The sequence below is a fragment of the Bos javanicus genome, chromosome 19, assembly GCF_032452875.1.
Source record: "Bos javanicus breed banteng chromosome 19, ARS-OSU_banteng_1.0, whole genome shotgun sequence".
Lineage (NCBI taxonomy): Eukaryota > Metazoa > Chordata > Mammalia > Artiodactyla > Bovidae > Bos > Bos javanicus.
This window is the reverse complement of record NC_083886.1, coordinates 53,282,705-53,304,166: the sequence shown is the minus strand read 5'-3', so window position 1 is coordinate 53,304,166 and position 21,462 is coordinate 53,282,705. Positions and strand designations below refer to the sequence as shown.

Genomic DNA, 21,462 nt, shown 5'->3' with positions numbered 1-21,462 from the left:
ACCTGCAGAAAATAAGGATAATATCCATCTAGTCTTCTGACCGCCCCTTTCCTTCCCCGGGTGGTGCTGGCTCTGAGTGTATGAGGGATGGTCCTGACAGAGCTGGGTGAGTAGCCATGCTGAGGCCTGGCGTGCGTGGACTGGGATGGCGGGCATGTGGCCTTAGCCCGCCGGCCTCACCTGCCACTCCTTCCCCTGCGTGTGGCTCTGTGTATACCCTGGTCTCCAGGGCCACCTGTCCTTAGGACCGGAGCGGGCTCTTAATGTTGGCGTGAGCTGGAGAGGGAATCTTGCTCTGCACGCTGCAAGACTGGCAATACCATCCAAGGATCCCCGAGAGTTTCAGGGTCAGATGTGGGGTCTTGAAGGTGGCGCTGGGCTTCACCTGTATGACCTGCCTTTCCAGCCATCTTCCAGCACCTTCTGTGGCTGCCCCTAAACGGTCAGAAATGCAGCCCGATCCTGTCATCACCTTCTTCTTTGCCATCACTGGAGAAATTGATTGAAAACTTTCACACTTCTGAATTGCTGTATGGTAATTCTTTGATAAATGTGGTTTGTTTCAAACAGCTGCCTCTGTGCAGCAGCTCAGCATAAGGTTCCCCAGGATATCAGGGCTTAACCCCTTCCCAGCCTCGGCCACCTTTGTCAGATGTGCAAAACGTGTTGTTTAGAGTCTCAGCACCAGACCAGAGGAGAAGACATGGGTGGTGTGTGTGTGTTATAATTATTTAGCAATCTTTAAAGCTAGGGAAGGAATTTGTTTTCTAATTAAGCTGCTGTGTCTGGAAGTAAATTATAGTGAACCTTCTCTGAGAAATCTCCCGATTTCTAATTATCTACGCGAACCTAGCAGCCTGATGAATAGGCATGTTGCCACTGCAGTACATATTTATATTCTGAATCCTTTGAGAGACTGGCAATAAGATCCATGCTTGGAAATTAAGGGACATTTTTCAGCCCTGAAACAAAGTAATGAAACGCTTAAACAGTGCTAGAAATATTAGGGTACTCAGAAGGCTCTGGGGAATCAGAAAGACGAGGAAGCTATTCCATAAGGCTGTTAGTTAGTATTCTGATCACTGGAAGCCCAGAGCACACCAAAAAATTATTCATAATTAACATCTATTGTGTAAACAGCATTTTTAAATAGCTAACAATCCACCGTCTTAAATAAAATGAGTTGCTGTGTCCTGCTTCCTCAGAACCTTGAATAGCAGTTTAGCCCCTGTTTAGTCCAGAAGCAGGGGCTGAAGATGAGTTTGGATTTGGGGCTTGATTTTCGCTTTGATACCTCGAGCAATTTTTTTTACTTAACTATGGTCTCCATCTTAAGAATCCTGGTCTCATGAGTCCTGCTTATACAGTGAGGAAGAGGTCACAGGGGAGGAAGGTGAGGGTGGGACAAATTGAGAGATTAAGACTGACATACATACACTACCGTGTGTAAAACAGGTAGCTAGTGGGCACCTGCTGTAAAGCACAGGAAGCTCAGCTGTTGCTCTGTGATGACCTAGAGGGGTGGGATGATGGGAGGGGGAGAGAGGGAGGGAGGTCCACAAGGGAGGGGATGTATGTATGCGTGTAACTGATTCACTTCACTGTACAGCAGAAACTAACACAACACTGTAATTATACTCCAGTTTAAAAAATACATGGATTATGGCTTAAGAATATAGGGTAACCCAACGATTCTTTAGTTGAGAGTTAAGAACAAGAATAGGTGATATTTATTGGTCACCTGCTGTGTACCAGGTACTGTGTTAAGGGCATTACATGTATTCAGTCTGTTCATTCCTGGAGCCTTTCAAAGGGAGGTGCTATTACTGTCCACATTCCAAAGAGACTGAGGCTCTCGCGGCAGGCAACTAGCCAGCCCAGTGTCTGTGTAGGCCATGCTGGATGGTCTGTCCCAGCATCGCAGCAGGAAGGGAAGTGGCATCCCATGGGGCTAGTGTGAGCAGAGGGACTCAGCCTGGTGGCAGCCCATGCCTGCCACCCCAGGCTCAGTAGCTGTGATTAGAATTACTCCACTGTCAAGCCAGAATTGTACACATGTATTATGTTTGAAAGGAAAACTATCAAAAGATACAAGTCTTAATTCAAAAAGTACCTTTCTTTCCAACATAAATATATTGTATTGGCTGGTTGAAGGTGAAAATCAGTAATTCATTAACGCCTGCCAGTCACTGAGAAGATGAGTAATGATTCACTGGCAGCTAATTTGGAAATGAAGTGGGGAAAACAAATCCCCAAGAGACGGCACAAGGGGCGAGAATGTGAGTAATTGGCGGAAATGTGGAAACACTGTGAAGGAAGAGTCACAGGTCCTCCCAGCCCCGCGAGCAGGCGTCAGTCAGACATCGATCAGCCTGGCCTTGGAACGCTGCCTCTGGGGCGAGTGGCTGGACTAGACCCGGCTTTTCTGCCTGTCGCTACAATCCTGCTCAGGTCAGCAGGGGAAGGGGAGCTGATCCCCACACCCCATATGGTCCCCGTGGCCTGTGCTGATCAGCCAGCATGAAGGAGGCTTGTCTGGGAGGAAGTTGTAGATGAGCTGCCCAGGGAGCATGAGAGGTTCCCGGGACCTCCGTGGGGCGCCTGCTCACCGCCCAGAGCATCCATTTCCTTCTCTGTGGGACTGAATCCTGGCCGCTCGTTATCCAAACAAAGGCTGCAAAGCGCTGCTCTGTGGCGTTCATTTCATCTCCTGATGCCCTGGGCGCCCTCCTGGTGTCCTGAGGAAAATGTGTCTGCGAGTCTGTAAAGAATGCGTCATCCCCAAGACCCAGGGATACAGATGGTGGTGTGGGTGGCTTTTCTTAATGGAAGGCGGGTGTCAGGCGTTGAGAGGGGAAAGTCAGCGGGGGCGCAGCATGTGCCTCCAGTCTCTCGGAGATTGGCCTTCCTTTGGCGACTTTGTCTCCTGAGGCTTGTTGGTGCTCCGGAGATACTTATCACAGCAGGCCCGCGATGGAGGAGGTGAGGCTGAGTCAGTGCCTCACCTTACTTCTGTCCCTACTGAAGCTTGCCCTGTCTCCCTCCTTTCTTGGGCTACTTGCCGACCTGTCTCCAAGAGCTTGTTCAGGTCCAGCTCTACACCACGGTCCTCTCCCTCACAGCCTGGCAGTGGGCTCCGTTTCATTGGGCGGAGAGGGAGGAGGCCAGCCGCATCAAGCAGTGGGCCCTAAGCCTGTCTCTCAATACAGGACTCGGAACCCTGCTGTCACCATGTTGGCACAGGCCTTGGCGCACCCCAAATGTCCAGCTGTCCCTGTCAGTCCAGGGAGTGACTGTTGGCACCATCTCCGTTTCAGCCCCTGGAAACCACGATAAAAGGAGATTGAGTGACTTGTTCAATAAGTGGCAGAGCCGGCTCCTGCCTGCTCCGACCACCACACCCCCTGGTGACTGCACCGGATTTTCTTTCCAGAGACAACACTTGCCCACTCTGATCTGAGCACATCATCTGAACTAGAAGCCAATGAGTCACACATGAGATGCCTGCTTTTGAGAAGGGCATCTGAGATTCTGCTTCCCTGGTGGCTCAGCTGGTAAAGAACCTCCTTGCCAATACAGGAGATGCAAGAGACTCAGGTTCGATCCCTGGGTCAGGCAGGTCCCCTGGAGAAGAACATGGCAACCCACTCCAGTATTCTTGCCTGGAAAATTCCATGGACAGAGGAGCCTGGCGGGCTTTGGTCCATGGGATCACAAAGAGTCAGACCCAACTGAATGGGTGCCCACATATACACACACACATTCTGAGATTCCAGGCTTAAAAACACCCAGATATCTCTCTTGGGCTGCTCATTCATTGATTCAATGAAGGGTTGGTGTGTGGCCTTGCATTCTTACTGGGAGAAGGAAACATGAAAGCATAAATTAAAAAAATACGCAATTACAAAGGAAGCTATAACATAGTGACTGGTGCTTCTCTGAGCAGATAAGAGGGGTGTCTGGAGAGTGGTCTACCTGGCCAGAAAGAGCCAGCCAGGCGAAGTGGAGGGGAGAGTCCCAACCGGGAGCCAGTTGTGCTCCAGGTGCAGCCCTGGAATGGTATTCATCGGTCTCAGTTCAGTTCAGTCGCTCAGTCGTGTCTGACTTTTGCGACCCCATGAACCGCAGCACGCCAGGCCTCCCTGTCCATCGGTCTAGTATTTAAAATTAACGCACTTAGTGGTTTCAAGGTGGCCTCTTAGGGTCTGACTCAATTCCCTGCATCACACAGGGGAACTGATCACTTAAAAGCTTGGTTGGTACCTTAATTGGAAGTGGAGCTAGACCATTTCCAATTGCAGTTGCTGGGTTGTGTGGGTATGCAGTGACATTTACTCTCCCACGCCATCCACTGGCAGGTATTGGAGTACCGGCAATGTGTAACATGCGAGGTGCTGGGGGGTTGATGATGTAAAACTAATAGTATATGAGATGATGTGTCCTCTAGAGCTTAGAATCTGACTGGGGGGCTCGGGTTCATATATGTAGAACCTTTAACAAGGAAGGCCTGAGCTCAGTAGCCTGCAAGCCTCTTAGAGCTAAGAGATTGGACTGGATACTCAGTAAGAGGTTTATCTCCTCTCCTGTGTAGACAGTGTATAGGGGGCAGTCAGTGAAGGCCTGTGAGTGGATAGCAGTCCAGAGAGGAAAGAGCCTCGGCAAGCTGGAGGTTCCAGGGCCAACTTAATGAAAGAGGACCCATGGGCTGGGCTTCACAGAGGAGGCAGTATTGGTTCAGTGACGAGGAACACAGGCCATGCTTTGCTCTGTAAGTCTGTTAACCACAGTGTTCCACCAAAGAGGGTGGTGGTACAAAGCCTGGTGGACATCCTGTGTTTGTCAGACGGAGAATGGGTATAACTGGAAAGGAGGGTTGTCCCTGATCTTATCTGAAGAAGGTGATCAGCTGGTCTTCTTGCTAGATCTTTAAGATTATTTCCTTGGATGATGTACCAGGTCAATTTGGTGTGCTGTGTGTGGTATCTTAGAGCTGTAATGCATTGCCTTGTACCACCAGAATCGCAGTCAGAATTCTGCTCCAGGTAGTAGGAGCCTGTTTAGATGTGACAGCAGCAACAATTGATCTCACCTGTGCACATTCTTCATGTCGGCACCATTCTTCTGCTTCAACAAGGATGCATCTAATAATTAACCATAGATAGTAGAGCAAAACGATCAAAAAGTTTTCAGAAGTTCAGATCAACCATGATAATACTGTTACTAGAAATAATGAGAGCACAACTAAGAATTTGTTCATATAAGAAAACTTTAAGGTGGACCCAGTACTAGAATATAAAAAGGTCTTGACAGGCTGAGGAATGAAATGCAGATGATCAGAATTATGTATATAGATCTCACAGTAGTCACCAGAAATCACATGTACAAGTATGGGATTTGAAAAGTCTGATATGGAAAAAGTCAGGATTTTAGTAAACTGAATTTAATTTGGGTCAACTTCTCAAAATGACTGCTCAAAAACCAGAAAAATCTAGAGAAGGAAGATGATAGACCCTGAAGGGACAAGGTGGGATGTGGAGTGGGCGGCCAGGTGAGAAGCACTTTAAGGAACTGGGACACTTAGCCTGGAGCAGAGAAGACTCTGGAATGACAGGTAACTGCTTTTGATAATGGAAAAGCCATGAGATTCAGGTAAATTACACATATCTGTTTGGTATCAAGAAGTGCCAGCGTCAGAGCTGCCTGGCAGGAGCTTCAGGGAAAGCAGTCTTGGTATCACGAAGAACTGCCCTGTGGTCAGAACCCCCAAGACAAGATGGGCAGTGGGGAGGGCACACCAGGTGGAGCGAAGGCTGTGAGGTGAGGTGAACCAGAAGGCCCCTCGGACCGAGGCAGCAGTTTTTGTGATGCTGGGAAAAGCAAGAAACAGATGACTTCCAAGTGGGAAAAAAAATCTACCTGTTTATTAAGGGAAAGAAAGGAAAAATGAAAGTTCACAAAAGTGAAAATGTGCTCCATATAATTACTTAGGTTCTCATAAAATTATTGTGTTTATTATATTAAACTTAGGGGTTGACAGTATTTAGGCAAACATTTCTGATTTAATTTGTTTCAGAACTTGTAGGGATTTTGTTTTAACGGCAAACAAGTTGTTGTTTAGTCGCTAAGTTGTGTCCGACTCTTTGCGACCCCCATGGACTGTAGCCCACCAGGCTCCTCTGTCCATGGGATTTCCCAGGCAAGAATGAAGGGGATTGCCATTTCCTTTTCCAGAGGATCTTCCCAACCCAGAGATCAAACCCTTGTCTTCTGCATTGGCAGGTGGATTCTTTACGACTGTGTCATCTAGGAAAGCCCAGCAAATAAATAGGAGCAGCTATATTTTCTGAGCCCTTACTTTGTAGCAGGTTTTGTGCTAACTTGTTAGGTTGTTAACTTACTCTACTTTCCTAGTTCCTGTGGGGCTAGGTATTACAGACGAAGTGACTGAGTCTCAGAGAAGTTAGGTAACCTACCTAAAGTCACACAGTGAGAAGCAGCAGACCCTGGAGGTTTCACACCCCGGTCCCTGATTCCACCCCCTCATCTCCATGCCGTGTGTACACTGAAGGATCTCAGCATTCTGCAAGTTCTTGTGTGCATGTGGAGAGGAAGGAAGGGTATATTTTAGTTGGGTACACATCAGAAAAGGTCTTACAAGGGAGGTGGCCTGCATTTCATGCACCTAGGTGTCTGGTCTGCAAGGGCAAGGAAAGATGAGGGGATGTCACAGTGTAGGAGGGGTAACTGGTCACTGTGGCCCAGACTCCCGGGTACCTGGGAGGAGGAGGAGGGCTCACCTCTGTTTAATGCAGCCCTGCCAGGAAAACCTCAGAGGAGAGTTATCCTGGGAGATGAAGAATAGCAAACACAATCTGATTGTATTTGAAAGCTATTGTATATGTGGTGTTTGAACCAATTGACAGTAAGAGACAGAATTTCCAGCAAGGCTGCCTGCAGTCCTTCTTGGCACGAGGTATAGAGTAACCCTGGCATTCCAGGCTTTTCATGGACTAGAAAGGTCAGGATCAATTTCTCTGAAACACTTGGAGGTCTTACATCCAGGTCTGCTGCTGAGGAGGCCAGTTCCACCCTCCGCCTCCTCTTCTCCCGCCTCCTTTATAGAGAAGCTCCCTTAGAAGGGTGCCTCAGTACATTCAAGGAGGGGCGCCTGGAGAGCAGAGCCTGGAGGCAGAGGAGCATCTCAGAAAGGAAGTGCTCCCTGTCCGTCTGGACCAAAGAGAGCTGCTCCCTGGGGCTTGTCTGGGTTTCACCTCCACCCCCTCATTTTAGAAGCTGCCTTTTCTGAATGTTACAGGCTTTTTAGCAGCCTTTCAGAGAACTCTGTTGGAGGAGATGTCTGCTTGGCTCCTGGGCCTGTAGCTCTCAAGAAAGGGTTGGTCTGTAAGTCAACCTCAACATCCAGAAAGTCAAAGAAAATCCACTCTTTCAGGGAATGTTTTAAAAAGTAAAATTAGGTTCAGATTTGTTTCTGTACTCTTTAACAGAAAGAACCTGTTCTCCTGGTGTCATAAACATGTGCAATAAGCACATGAGAACCTGCTCCTTTTTTCTTTTTGACCTGGGTCTCTGTGAGTTCTTTTTGCAGCCTCCAGAGGGACTCGTGCCAGTACTGGTGCTGCTGTTGTCTGTGGCTCCAGTAATAGGCAATAGTTTATCATTGTGTAATAAATTCAGTAAAAGAGAGAGCATCTCCACTGCTGTATTAATAACTCCTGCTTACCACTGAGCCATAGAAATCATCACTCCTTTCCCCCTAGAATTTTAAGATACATTTTTCTCCATTTGTTTCACAAGTAAAGATTGGCAGGCTTCTGTTCTGTGGGAGCTGTTAAAAGGCAGAAGGAAAGAGATGTGAGGGACAGCAGCGCTGCACACATAAGCCATTTGATGTAAAGGCTCAGTACAGATTTTTAAAAAATCATTAGGAAACAAGCTGCCTGTGTGGGTTTTAAAAAATACCAGTCAGCTTATTCAGAGGTCGAATTATGTAATTTTCTAATCTCTTACATCTCTCAGATGCCATGTTCACCATCAAACCATTTTGATAACCTGAGCCAATAGCTTCCAGGAGAAATTAACAAGTTAATTTAAGTCAACATTTTTTTTAAACTGCAGGTCATGGTTTATTAGTGTCTGTAAAATCAGTTTAGTGGGTCACAGCCTTGCATTAAGAAAAAGAGAAACACATAGAGAATATCCTTGTTTTTCTAGCAACATGAATGCTCTCTGATCCTGTTGTTTGAATGTGTGTATTTACACATATGATCATCTATATGTGTGTATCAGGTGACCATGCAAAATGCATTTCTTACTAGGAGTTGTGATCAAAAAAGTCTGAAAGCCACTTATGTTCCCTGAGGATGTGGCTGTACTAGCTCCCTGATATCTGTCCTTGAGTAGTCAGTGTTCTCAATAGGTAGCTCGTCTTCCTATCAGTAATCCCTGTTGACGCAAATAATCAATAAACAATCTATAATAAGGGATAGAAGAGAGTTTTATCCAAGCCACACTGAGGACCATAGCCCAGGAGACACCCTCTTAGTAGCTCTGAGGAACTAGTCTGGAAGAACCATGGTTTTCAGCACCATGCTTTTTATATCTTATCAGAGTAAAGAACATATACCAACATGACAGGGCTATATCCCTTCAAGGTTTCAAAAGAGATATAGATTAGCACAAAGTGGACATTCTTTTGGGTATTGTTGTTTTTTTTCCTGGCCAAGCAACCCGGCTTATGGGATCTTACTTCCCTGACCCAGGACTGAACCCTGGCCCCAGCACTGAAAGCAGAGTCCTAACCACTGGACCTCCAGGGAATTCCCTGGATACTGCATTCTTTTTTTAGTGGTTAAAGCAGATGTACAATGGATGATAAACAGGTCGTAAGACAGGCTGTTCTAGTTAACATAAACTTCAGGCCAAATTATGTACAAGCTGGAATGACTTACCCGTACCTCAATATGTGAAAATTTTCTTCTGTCATCCTAGATGCCAATTCTGCCCTCAGCCTAATACCATGTTATGGTCTCCTGTAATCTGCCACATTTTTAATTACTGTTGCTGATACAATAACCTCAACTTCCTCCTCTCTTCTTATTCAGGAAATAATTTTGATGATTTATTGTCATTTTGCTTCAGCTCCATCTCTTCATTCTTTCTGGAGTTAGTTCTCCACTGATGTCCAGTAGCGTATTGGGTACCTGTCAACCAGGGGAGCTCATCTTTCAGTGTCCTTTTTGCCTTTTCATACTGTTCAGTGATCAATGCAAAGAAATAGAGGAAAACAATAGAATGGGAAATATTAGAGATCGCTTCAAGAAAATTAGAGATACCAAGGGAACTTTGCATGCAAAGATGGGCACAAATGGTATGGACCTAACAGAAACAGAAGACGTTAAGAAGAGGTGGCAAGAATACACAGAAGAACTATACAAAAAAGATCTTCATAAGCCAGATAGTCACTATGGTGTGATCACTCACCTAGAGTCAGACATCCTGGAATGCGAAGTGGGCCTTAGGAAGCATCACTACGAACAAAGCTAGTGGAGGTGATGGAATTCCAGTTGAGCTATTTCAAATCCTAAAAGATGATGCTGTGAAAGTGCTGCCCTCAATATGCCAGCAACTTTGGAAACTCAGCAGTGGCCACAGGACTGGAAAAGGTCAGTTTTCATTCCAGTCCCAAAGAAAGGCAATGCCAAAGAATGCTCAAACTACCGCACAGTTGCACTCATCTCACACTCTAGCAAAGTAATGCTCAAAGTTCTCCAAGCCAGGCTTTAATAGTACTTGAACCGTGAACTTCCAGATATTCAAGCTGGTTTTAGAAAAGGCAGAGGAACCAGAGATCAAATTGCCAACATCTGTTGGATCATCGAAAAGGCAAGAGAGTTCCAGAAAAACATCTACTTCTGCTTTATTGACTATGCCAAAGCCTTTAACTGTGTAGATCACAACAAACTGTGGAAAATTCTTAAAGAGATGGGAATACCAGACCACCTGACCTGCCTCTTGAGAAATCTGTGTGCAGGTCAGGAAGCAACAGTTAGAACTGGACATAGAACAACAGACTTCTTCCAAATAGGAAACGGAGTACGTCAAGGCGGTATATTGTCACCCTGCTTATTTAACTTATATGCAGAGTACATCATGAGACATGCTGGACTGGATGAAGCTCAAGCTGGAATCAAGATTGCCGGGAAAAATATCAATAACCTCAGACATGCAGATGACACCACCCTTATGGCAGAAAGCAAAGAACTAAAGAGCCTCTTGATGAAGGTGAAAGAGGAGAGTGAAAAAGTTGGCTTAAAACTCAACATTCAGAAAACCAAGATCATGCCATCTGGTCCTGTCACTTCATGGCAATAGATGGGGAAACAATGGAAACAGTGACAGACTTTATTTTGGGGGGCTCTAAAATCACTGCATATGGTGACTGTAGCCATGAAATTTAAAGACACTTGCACCTTGGAAGAAAAGCTATGACCAACCTAGACAGCATATTAAAAATCAGGGACATTACTTTGCCAACAAAGGTCCATCTAGTCAAATATATGGTTTTTCCAGTAGTCATGTACGGATGTGAGAATTGGACTATAAAGAAAGCTGAGCGCTGAAGAATTGATGCTTTTGAACTGTGGTATTGGAGAAGACTCTTGAGAGTCCCTTGGACAGCAGGGAGATCCACCCAGTCCATCCTAAAGGAAATTAGTCCTGAATATTCATTGGAAGGACTGATGCTGAAGGCGAAACTCCAAATACTTTGGCCACCTGATGCGAAAAGACCCTGATGCTGGGAAAGATTGAAGGCAGGAGGAGAATGAGACAACAGAGGATGAGATGGTTGGATGGCATCACCGACTCAATGGACATGAGTTTGAGTAAACTCTGGGAGTTGGTGATGGACAGGGAGGCCTGGCATGCTGCAGTCCATGGAGTTGCAAAGAGGCAACATGACTGAGCAACTGAACTGAACTGTCATTTTACTTTAAAAGCTTATTATTTAGATGATGGGCTTTGCCCTTCAGAACTACAGAAGGACACATTCACCATGACTGACTTCACCTTCCTGGTAGAATGAACTGAACCTTTTGTCATTAAGAAATATCACTCTTCATCTCTGGTAATACCCTTTCCATAAACTCCACTTTGTAGGACTGTAGCGTATCAATGGGCTTCCCTGGTGCCTCAGACAGACAGTAAAGAATTCACCTGCAATGCAGGAGACCCAGGTTTGATCCCTGAGTCAGAAAGATCCCCTGGAGAAGGGAATGGCAATCCATTCCAGTACTCTTGCCTGAAAAATTCCATGGACAGAGGATCCTGGCAAGTTACAGTCCATGGAGTCGCAAAGAGTCAGACACGATTGAGTGACTAGCACACACACAGCGTAGCCATACAACTGTTGTTTGATTTTTATTTGTACAATGTGTCTTTTCATATATAAACATAATGTGTGTGTACATAATTGTATTAGATATAAATTTTTTGTGTATTTAGGCAGGTATCTTTATATTTCTGTAGGTTTATATTTTACGTTATATCTGTTTTTAACGGGCTCTTGCCTGGAAAATCCCATGGACGGAGGAGCCTGGTCGGCTGCAGTCCGTGGGGTCGCTAAGAGTCAGACACGACTAAGAGACCTCACTTTCACTTTTCCTTTCATGCATTGGAGAAGGAAATGGCAACCCACTCCAGTGTTCTTGCCTGGAGAATCCCAGGGATGGGGGAGCCTGGTGGCTGCCGTCTATGGGGTCGCACAGAGTTGGACACGACTGAAGCAACACAGCAGCAGTTGACTTTTTTCTGTTTTTAAATCTAGACTAAAAATTGTTCACCTTAATTGAAATACCTAGTCTTTTTATAGTTACTGTAATAATTTTTGAGTTTAAATCTACCATCCTGTTTCTTTCTTGTTTTTTCTATTTCTTTTTTCCACCTTCCTTTTTTTGCTTCTGCAGTGCCATGTTTTGGATTGATTAGCAGTTTTACCACCCTTTCCTCCCCTTGTTTTGGCTTGTTAAGTGTTTCTTTTCGTGCACTGGAGTGGCTACCCAGAGCTGTGGGTTCCGTGTGCTTTCTGTTAAAGGCCAGGCAGTGAACACTTCACAACACCACAGAGGCATAAGGTCTCTGTTGTTTATTCTTATCTTCTGTTGCAACCCTTTAAAATTATAAGGCTTGTTATTAGCTTGCAGACCATGCAAAAAATAGGCCACTGACTGGATTTGGTCTGCGGGCCATGATTTTGGCAATCCTTGGCTTCTTAAAGTCTAATATAAATTAGTGCTTTTACCACTTCTCAGATGATATAAGGACCTTAGAACAATTAACTTTGTTTACTGACTTCCTGAAATGTGTGGAATTATTGTCATATATTTTAACTCTCCATATATCATCATTTCCATAAACATTATTAATATTCTATAGAGTTAATACTCATTTATGTTTCCCACATATTTACATCTTCTACTGTCTTTCATTCCTTCCTGTACCTCAGGGCTTCTGTGAGATCATTTTTCTTTATCTCCTTTAGTGCAGGTTTGCCAGGGAAAAGTTTTTATTGTTTGAAAGTGCCATAATTTTTTACATTTTTAAATTGACATTGTTGAAATACAGCTTACATTCAATAGAAGGAACTCACTTTCAGTATGCAGTTTGATGAGTCTTGACAGTTTTATATACCTGTGGAACCACTATTACTCTAAAAATCTATCCTAAAAGTTCCCTTGTACCTCATCCCAATTAATCCCCTGCCCTAGCCCCCAGGCCCGAACAAACATTGATCTGCTTTTTCTCATAGGTTAGATTTATCTTTTCTAGAACTTCAGATAAGTAGAAGAGATACTGTGTTCTTTTGTGTCTGAGACTGGGCTTCCCTGGTGGCTTAGACAGTAAAGTGTCTGCCTATAATGTGGGAGACCCGGGTGCAATCCCTGGATCAGGAAGATCTGGAGAAGGAAAGGGCAACCCCGTCCGGACACTTTGTGTCCGAAGAGTAGAAGGTGGTGTGGCAGGTGCATGTTGAACCTTATCAGAAACTTCCCAGCTCTTTCCCAAAGTGACTCGCCCTTGGTAATCTTAGATCTTTTCACAGTATCCACTGTTTCTTATGTATTTATTGCTTATGTTCCAATCTCATCTCTTTTGCTTAATTTTGAGTGTTTTTTCTCCTGACCCATCTTCCATTTCTTTCTTCAGTATTGTCTGATCTGCTGTTCTGCCCATCTATTGAATTTTTAAATTCAGTATATTGTATTATTATTAAGTTTTTGAGGTTCCAGAGTTTCCAGTTTCCAGTTCTCAGCCAGAGTTTTCCATCCTGTCCATTAATTCCATGAACATGTTAAGTAAAATTATTGCGAAGTTGGTGTCTGATGTCACCATTATCAGAATCCTCTGTCCGTCTCTTTCTCTTCTCAGTTGTTTTTCTTGGTTTTAAGCATATAAATACCTGTTTTAGGGGTTTTTTTGGAGATACAGTTGATTTACAGTATTGTTTTCAGATGTACAATATAGCGATTCAAAATTATTATAGATTATATTCCATTTATAGTTATTGTAAATGCTTGGTTGCAAATTGAAAACAGAGGGCTTTCCCTGGTGGCCCAGGGGTAGAGAACCCACCTTGCAATGCAGGGGGCTTGGATTCAATCCCTGGTCAGGGAACCAAGATCCAGTATGCTGCTGAGCAACCAAGCCAGCACTCGGCAACTGCTGAGCCTGAGCACCATAACCAGAGAATCTGTGTGCTGCAGTGAAAGATCCCAATGCAGCCTAATTACTTATTTTTTAAAAAAGAAAGAAAGTGGAAGTTGTACAGAGATTTAGGTTGATCTGAGACTACAAGGTCTGCATTATTTCTAGTTCATCCTTTGCACCCAGATCCAAGCCTGGTGGTTTTTTTTTTTTTTTTTTTTTTTTTAACCAGAGCTCCATCTCCTTGGCCAGCCCTCAGTTTTTGTTCTCTAGCCTGTGAGTCCGCCAAGCTCAGCTCAGGCTCTGCCTCTCAGAGCTGCCAGGCGCCTCCGGGACACATGGAGCCCCAAGTGCCAGCTTAAGCCTGGGGCTTCCCCCTCTCAGGTTCTGGCCTCACGATTCTGCACAGCCTTGCCAGTCTTCCATTCCCCTCAAAAAGATTTTCACACACATACACACAGCATGTCTGGTTGTTCTCAGTGAGTGAATGGTCTGAGTCACCTCATCTACCATTGTCAGGAAGATGAGGTCATCTAAACCCTAAGAGAATAATTGAATCGCATGCCCCAGGCTTTGCAGATGTAATTTAGGGCCTAGCTGAGTCAGCTATGAGAGAGCGTCCCAGTGACTGCACAGTCGAGTGTCTCTGAGTGAGTGCTGAGAGCTGAGTGCAGTGTGTCCACAGGCTTTCTGCATTTAAACAAGTACAGTTCCATTTCCAACCAGGCTTTCTTACTGCGTGTTTCTCGCTTCCTTTCTCCTGACCACTCGTACGTAGTCCTGCAGTCCAGTTAAAGGGGAACTTCTGTAAAACAGCAAACTATTCAGGCTGTAAACAAACCATGTCACGTTTTATAAGCTGCAGGTTTCATGCATAGTTTTCTTCTCCTGTTCAGCTGAGTTTTTAGAATGATTTGAGGTTGTGTATGTGTATATCTGGTTTCAATATGGCATTAATTGATTGAGAAAATGTACATGTACACATATTGAGGGACTCCTGATGATGTCATGAGTGCTGTCTCTTACCCCACACATTGAGATCCCTGGTCTCATGTATCTGACTTTGTCTAAGCAAGCATCTGACCAGTGTGTACTGACCTGGATATTCAGAAGAATTGTTTTAAAAAGAAATTGCTGGGTTCTCTCCCTATTTTCTTAGTTCCAGAACATTTCTAAGTAATGAATTATATGCATCGAGACAATGGTTTAGCCGAAGGTTCTCTGCACCATCATTTACATAAAGCCATTTAAACGCACTTATGGTATATCCTACTTTATTTGAACTGAATATGAGATAATGTAAATTCATAAAATCATGCAGTTTCCAAATATTTTCTCTTTTCAGGAAACTTGCTTAGCTTCCCTCTTATTAAAAAAATGTTTCAGGGACTTCCCTGGTGGTCCAGTGGTTAGAACTCCACGCTAAGAATGCAGGGTCGCAGATTCAGTCTTTGGTCAGGGAATTAAGATCCCATATGCTGCATGGTGCAGCCAAAAAATTTAAAAAAAAAATTTTTTTTAACTTTCATTTTTCTTTATTATGCAAGCAGTGTGTTTTTAGCATATGTATTATTGAATACAGGTAAGCAAAATAAAATCATCCATAATTTCCACCATGCCAAGATAATCATTGTTACTGGTTTGACGCAGACCTTCCCAGACTTTTTTCCTAAGCATATATGTGGATGTTTTTAAGACATGTAAACATTTTAGAAATGTGGCAACTCTTTTCGTATTGTTATTTCAGTGCAATTAAGGTTATTTGATTTTGTACATTAAGAGATATCTGGAGGAATGGGCACCAGAATGTTTCTGTTGGTCCTTTGATCGTGAAATTTGGAGTGATCTTTGTGTTATCACTTGAGTGTGTTTAGTAAGTTTGTGTCATTTTCTTGGAAACCATAGTTTTTCACTTAGTGTTTTATTTTCACAGAGCTGTGATCATCCAGCAGGGATCCATCCACTCGCTCATCAAATATGAATGGGGCACCTGTTATGCGTTAAACGCTGTGCGCTGAGCACTGGGTTAGCACGAGGAAGCACGTGGGCCTGCCGGCCAAGAGCCCTGAACCTAGTGGGAGACGTAGCCCGTGCACCAGCTGTCGTCCATGGATTCTGTGGGGGCCTCAGGGCAGAACCAGAAAGCGGGGTGGGGGGGGGGGCTTGGCAGAAATGAGGGACGAGGCAGAATATCAGAATTGCTCCAATCTCCTGAGCCAAGAAGGCAGAGGGGTGTCTGCGCAGGTCCAGGAGCATGTGGGCTGTTTGAGGAGGACAGGTTCCATGTTGCTGGACTTTGGCGTGTTGGTGAGAGAGAAAGCTGGGGAGACATAGAAAGGAACCCAGAAGCAGAGTCCTGACATCTACCCCAGACCACACTGCTGGCCGGTTGATGGGGGCAGACATGGAGACAAGGGACACGAGCTTACTGAGGAGAAGCACAGAGGGAGACAAGGAAGCACTGGCCATGAGGCTGGGCTGCTAAGCATGGCCGCCTGGGGAAGCCCCACATCTCAGCCCTAGGGTGGTCAGCTGGAGACCAGTCTGACAGCTGAGACAGCTTCACTCCCTAGCTGGACAGTGTCCCCGAATATGCTCCCCTGCTGAGCAGCCAGCCTCTCTTGGGGGTCTGGGCAGTGGCTCTCCATGTCAGCCACACAACCTCATGGAGTTTGGGGAGCTGCTGGCCAAGTGTGAGCAGCTGTTCTTAAGCAGGGAAGTAACATGAGTCAGATGTGTGGGCTGTGAGCTCGTGCATGTGCTCATCACTCCACCAGAATCTACGAGGAGACTGATTTATATCGAGGAAAGTAAGTCATTACCCACAAGGAATTTATTACCTAGGTATACAGATAATCAACATGCATGGAGCAATGGTGAATAAATAAAAAGAAGAAAAGTAAGTGATCGACAGGCTGCCAGAGGAATTCCAAGGGAGATGCTGTTGCAATGGACCTGAGCACAGGCTGTCATGGTCAAGATGTCTTCATGGACAGGGAGGTTGGGCTTTGCTTGTGAAGACTGAACCGGAACCAACCCAAGGCAGGTGGGAGGCTATTCCAAGTGGGCAAGTGAAAGGAGACCGAGTTTGATGTTTTTGTCCAACTGTGAGGTTATGGACCTGACCAGAGGGAACTAGTTTCAAAGTTTAATGTGTCAAACTGATGGCATTGAAGCCAACTGGGAATTTTCTACCTAACTCCAATGACAGTGGTTTCACCCTTGCTCCTTGGAGACCTCACAGTGGCCATCTAGGGAGGCACAGGCCACTAAGAAGCTGGTGGCTCCCAGTCCTCATCCTTCCAGCCATCGGAACTCCACTTTCCTTAACTGAAAGCAAGATTTTGTTGAAGTAGAGGGAACTAAAATGCCATTTGGAAATACCGCAGCAGTAAGCAGAGAACCCTGTAGATTTTTGAATAAAGTTATACTAAGGGCCATCACCCTGCCCAGTATGAATTGGATCAAGAAGGCTGTTGAGGATACCTTTACAGTGGGAGTGATGAGCAAAAGGCAGTGGAAAAGATGCCTTGCAAGAAGCAGGAAACATGAGCTGCACTTGGGGCAGAGATGAGTGGGCCGTGTCTCAGGGTTTGAGCTCTGCCAAAAGGGAATCCACGGGGACTCTTGGAGCGAGGACACATACTACAGGGGAGAAGAAGATGGCAGTAATGAGGATGAGCTTGATTTTAGACGTGGCTAAATTTGGATGTGAAGACAGCAAGCAAAGGGTGAAGGCAGGTACCTTGTGTTGGGTTATTTTGTAAGATCCATAAGCAGAGTGGCCGTGGCTGGAGTCAGGCTCCAGACAGCGGGCAGTGCTGAAAACCGTAGGTGAGCCCAGATGTCGGGGGAGGTGAGAATAAATCCAACGCCTGATAGCGGTGATAAGGAGTCTGAGGAGGTGGCATGCATTTTCCAAGAAAGTGTCTGCTGCATCTCCTTTTGAAGTGCTATCCACTTTATTTTGGTCCCCATTTTGCATATGAGGTTAGTCTGGGTGACTCAGAGCAGAGGAACAAGACGCCAGAATTTACCCAGACATGCACAGCTGGGACTAGAGTCATTTTTCCTCATCTCCCAATTCTGTCATCTGTTACTAAACTATAACTTTAAACTCTTTTTCTTTTAAATTGTAATTAATTAATGTATTAGTTTATTTATGGCCATGCTGGGTGTTCGTTGCTGTGCACGGGCTTTCTCTAGTTGTGAGTCGCGGGAACTACTCTCTACTTGTGTGGGGCTTCCCATTGCAGAGCCTAGGTGCACAGTCTTAAGTAGTTATAGCATGCAGACTCAGTAGCTGTGGCACATGGGCTCAGTTGCTCCGAAGCACGTAGGAGCCTCCCGGACCAGGGATCGAACCGTGTCCCCTGCCTTATCAGGCAGATTCTTAACCACTGGACCCCAGGGAAGCCCTAAATTATGAAATCTTGTGCTTTTCACGTAAAAGCTAATCTGTGGTTAACACTGTGGGTTTAACTTTTCAAAGAACCACTTTGATTATTAATGAAATTGGGGGGAGGGTACAGGTGAAAGAAACTTTAGTAACAAAATGTGTCCTGGACTTGATGCTCTGTGCTAGACCTTTCTTCGTACTCCTGCGTTGCTCACCCAGATGGCTTCCAGAGTGGGTTAGGTTTTGCTGTTCTTTAGGATCAAATACGGAACGGAAAACAGGAACAAGTAGTTTCTGAAGTGACTTAATTCTGAATGACATGGAAAGAAAGGGAAGTGGGATTCACTTCCCAGTTGTCATCCATTCCGGGCTGCCGAATGCAGAAGGTAGGTCTCACAATGATTGGTTGATTGTTAAGTTTGAATGATTCCCAGGTTGTCTGGAATCAGTTGGCTGATGGCTTGGTCTGTGATTTCATGATAAGCTTAGTGAAAAAACATCAGTAGAATTTTCAGGAGGTCTTAGTGGGAGTCTAGTTTTATAATTATCTGCCGGCAATTGTCATAAGGTGAGGGTTTTCAAAACCCACCTAAATGCACACTGACCTGCACCTGACATAGAGTGGCTTCCGCTCCTCCGATGGCTCAGCTGTGTCACTTCACCTTACTCAAGGGGCACTGTTCACGCCCCTGACATCCTTGGTCTTAGTTTGAAAATAAACCTCAGCAGACCTTCCTTCGTCCAAGAACGCACTCCTGTTTCCACCAGCTGCCAGGGCGAGGAGGCGGGTGAGCAGGGAGAGTGTTGCCACTGCCTCACTGCGGGGTTTTCCTCCTGATCAGCTTTCCTTGGGGGTGTTCTGTGTAATTATGTCAGCATGGTTATTTGTCCCACTTCTTTACTTAATGTTACAAAGCAGTCTTTTCCCCATATCATTAAAATATTCATAAACAACAGTTTACTAACTTGTAGTTATCTCATCGTGGTTGTTCCATAATTAATCATTTCTTTATTATTGGTCACATAGGTAGTTTCTGCCTCTTCACTGTTATAAATAAAACATTGGAAAAATATAACTTGTTTACACATTCTTCATTTCTGGTTCAAGACTGATTCCTAGGAGCAGACTTACTGAAGAAAGGATACAGACCTGAAGGATTGTGCCACCATACACACCCAAAGTGTTGTATGTGAGTGGCCACAAGCGGAGCATCACTCAAGAGTGTTGCCTGGTTGTCCATTGGGTTTTGTCTTGCTGTGTTCAAATTTCCCTGTGGGGGTGGGGAATTAAGCCCAGCTCCCCTCACATGCCCCACTGGGAGGCCTGGGCCGCAGCCGGCCTGCCTCTCATGTCCTCACCGCTGGCATTTTCAGCCCAGCGATGCTTGCTCTGTGAACTTAAGAGGCAGAATCTAGGCCTGAGTAAGTTTGTTTGATGTTGAACAGGTGAATGTGTGGTGAAGAGCTGGGCCCACAGAGGAGGTCTGGCCTTTACCCTTGGCTTCTGGGAAGTGACCTGTGTCCAGCCCAAGAGGAGTGTCTTGATTAGAGTACAGGGCCAGTCCACCCAGAGGCTGAGAGTAAGCCTGTGGTGAGCTGCAGGGCTCCAGGGGCTCCCCTGGTCAGAGTTGCTTTACGCCTGTCGTCACACATGAGTGCTGGAGAGGCCACACCTGCTCCTTCTGTACAGATGGGGAGGGGAAGAAAGTGCAGTGGAAGCTGAACTTCAAGATGAGAGGTTGGACATCCAGGAGTCTCAAAAATCCCAGCGAGGCACAGAGGTCCTCCCAGTATGGCCAAGCCTCCCCCACCCCTGGTCTGATGTGCTGTCCCCTCCCTCCTTCTTTTCCCACCACCTCCTGCCTCCATCACCTGTTTCTGTCACTGTGGCTATTTTGTGTTTTCTAGGATTCCCGGGCGGCTGAATGACAGGAGGACCCCCCTGGGCGAGCTGAACTGGATCTTCACAGCCATCACGGACACGATTGCGTGGAACGTGCTTCCTCGGGGTGAGGCGCCCGGCCATGGGCTGGCGGGAGGGCTGCTGCCCCGGAGTCAGGAGACTCTGGCCCTGGGATGTGAGAGAAGTCAGAAGGGATGACCGTGTTCCTCTCAGTGAAGAAACCTGAGGAGGTGGGCGGGAGAGGGCAGGAACCCCAGAGGTTCTTCGAGGATGAAGAGCATCTAGAGAAGCATCTGCTTTGGCGCTTAGTGTTTTCAGGGCAGATTCAAGGCTCATCTTCATGGAACATCCGTATTTCTTACAGCTGCAGTTACTACTGTAGTATAAGGAGCCTTTGTGTTTTCTGTTGATAGTTGCTTGGGTTCTGCTGTTTGTTCCAGTTAATGTATGTAACAGATGTAGGTTACTGCCAGTGGAAAATGTGCATGTCAGTCCCAACCTGCTTGTGGCAAATTCTGATAGAAGTAAGTTTGTATATTTGGATTTAAATGCTGGGCATGAGTCACTGAAGACAAATTCTTATCTTTTCTCTGCCCTCAGATCTCTTCCAAAAGCTCTTCAGACAGGACCTGTTGGTGGCTAGTCTGTTTCGAAATTTTTTATTGGCAGAAAGAATCATGAGGTCATATAACTGCACCCCCGTCAGCAGTCCACGCCTACCCCCCACGTACATGCACGCCATGTGGTAAGTGTTTCTTGCTGGACCAGTGTCAGTTTCTCTAAGGAGTGTGCTTTTTCCATTTCTTTTTTTTTTTTTTTTAATTTGGCTGCATCAGGTCTTAGTTATGGCACATGGGCTTAATTCCTCCACAGTGTGTGGGATCTTCGTTCTTCAACCAGGGATCAAACCCACATCCCCTGAACTACCAGGGGAGTCCCTCCCATTTCTGAGATAGTCCAAGTGTAAGGGAATTACCTGAGCAAAATAGGAAGACGTGCCTCCAAGCATGGAGTCCTGGGTCGGGCACTCAGCTCTGCCTGAGTCCCCTGCAGAAGAACAGGTGTCTCTGAGGGTCGTCCAAGGCCGAACGGGACCAGTGCCTCCAGAGGCACTGTGGTTCATGGCTCAGATGGAGAGGGCCTGCGGGTGAGTTTCTGACTCTGTAAGGGCTCGTACTGAGGAAGGAAACTGCCAGCTGAGTTCATGAAGCGTGTCCAAGATTGCTCCAGAGATTGAAAACTGCTGGGTTCATGACCAGGTCATTTGCATGCTTATTTCATACATGCATGCATGTATACACACACACTCACACACACAAGTGTGATCTCTATGACACTTTTATGTTGATTATAAATTTCCTTCAAAACTGGGTTACTGTTCCTTACACTACTGCTAGTAGTAAGCACCGTATTATAACAATATTAATGGAAATTGTTT

General features: G+C 45.6%; 1 protein-coding gene across 2 annotated transcripts in view; it reads left to right on the top strand.

The window, feature by feature from the left end:
* Window positions 1-21,462, top strand: part of RPTOR (regulatory associated protein of MTOR complex 1) — a 323,215-nt gene that overhangs the window by 200,423 nt on the left and 101,330 nt on the right. For both annotated transcript variants that reach the window (XM_061392613.1, XM_061392614.1), the window contains exons 8-9: window positions 20,030-20,130; window positions 20,625-20,769. In XM_061392613.1, coding sequence (XP_061248597.1) covers window positions 20,030-20,130; window positions 20,625-20,769 — 246 coding nt within the window. The remainder of the gene's footprint in view (window positions 1-20,029; window positions 20,131-20,624; window positions 20,770-21,462) is intronic.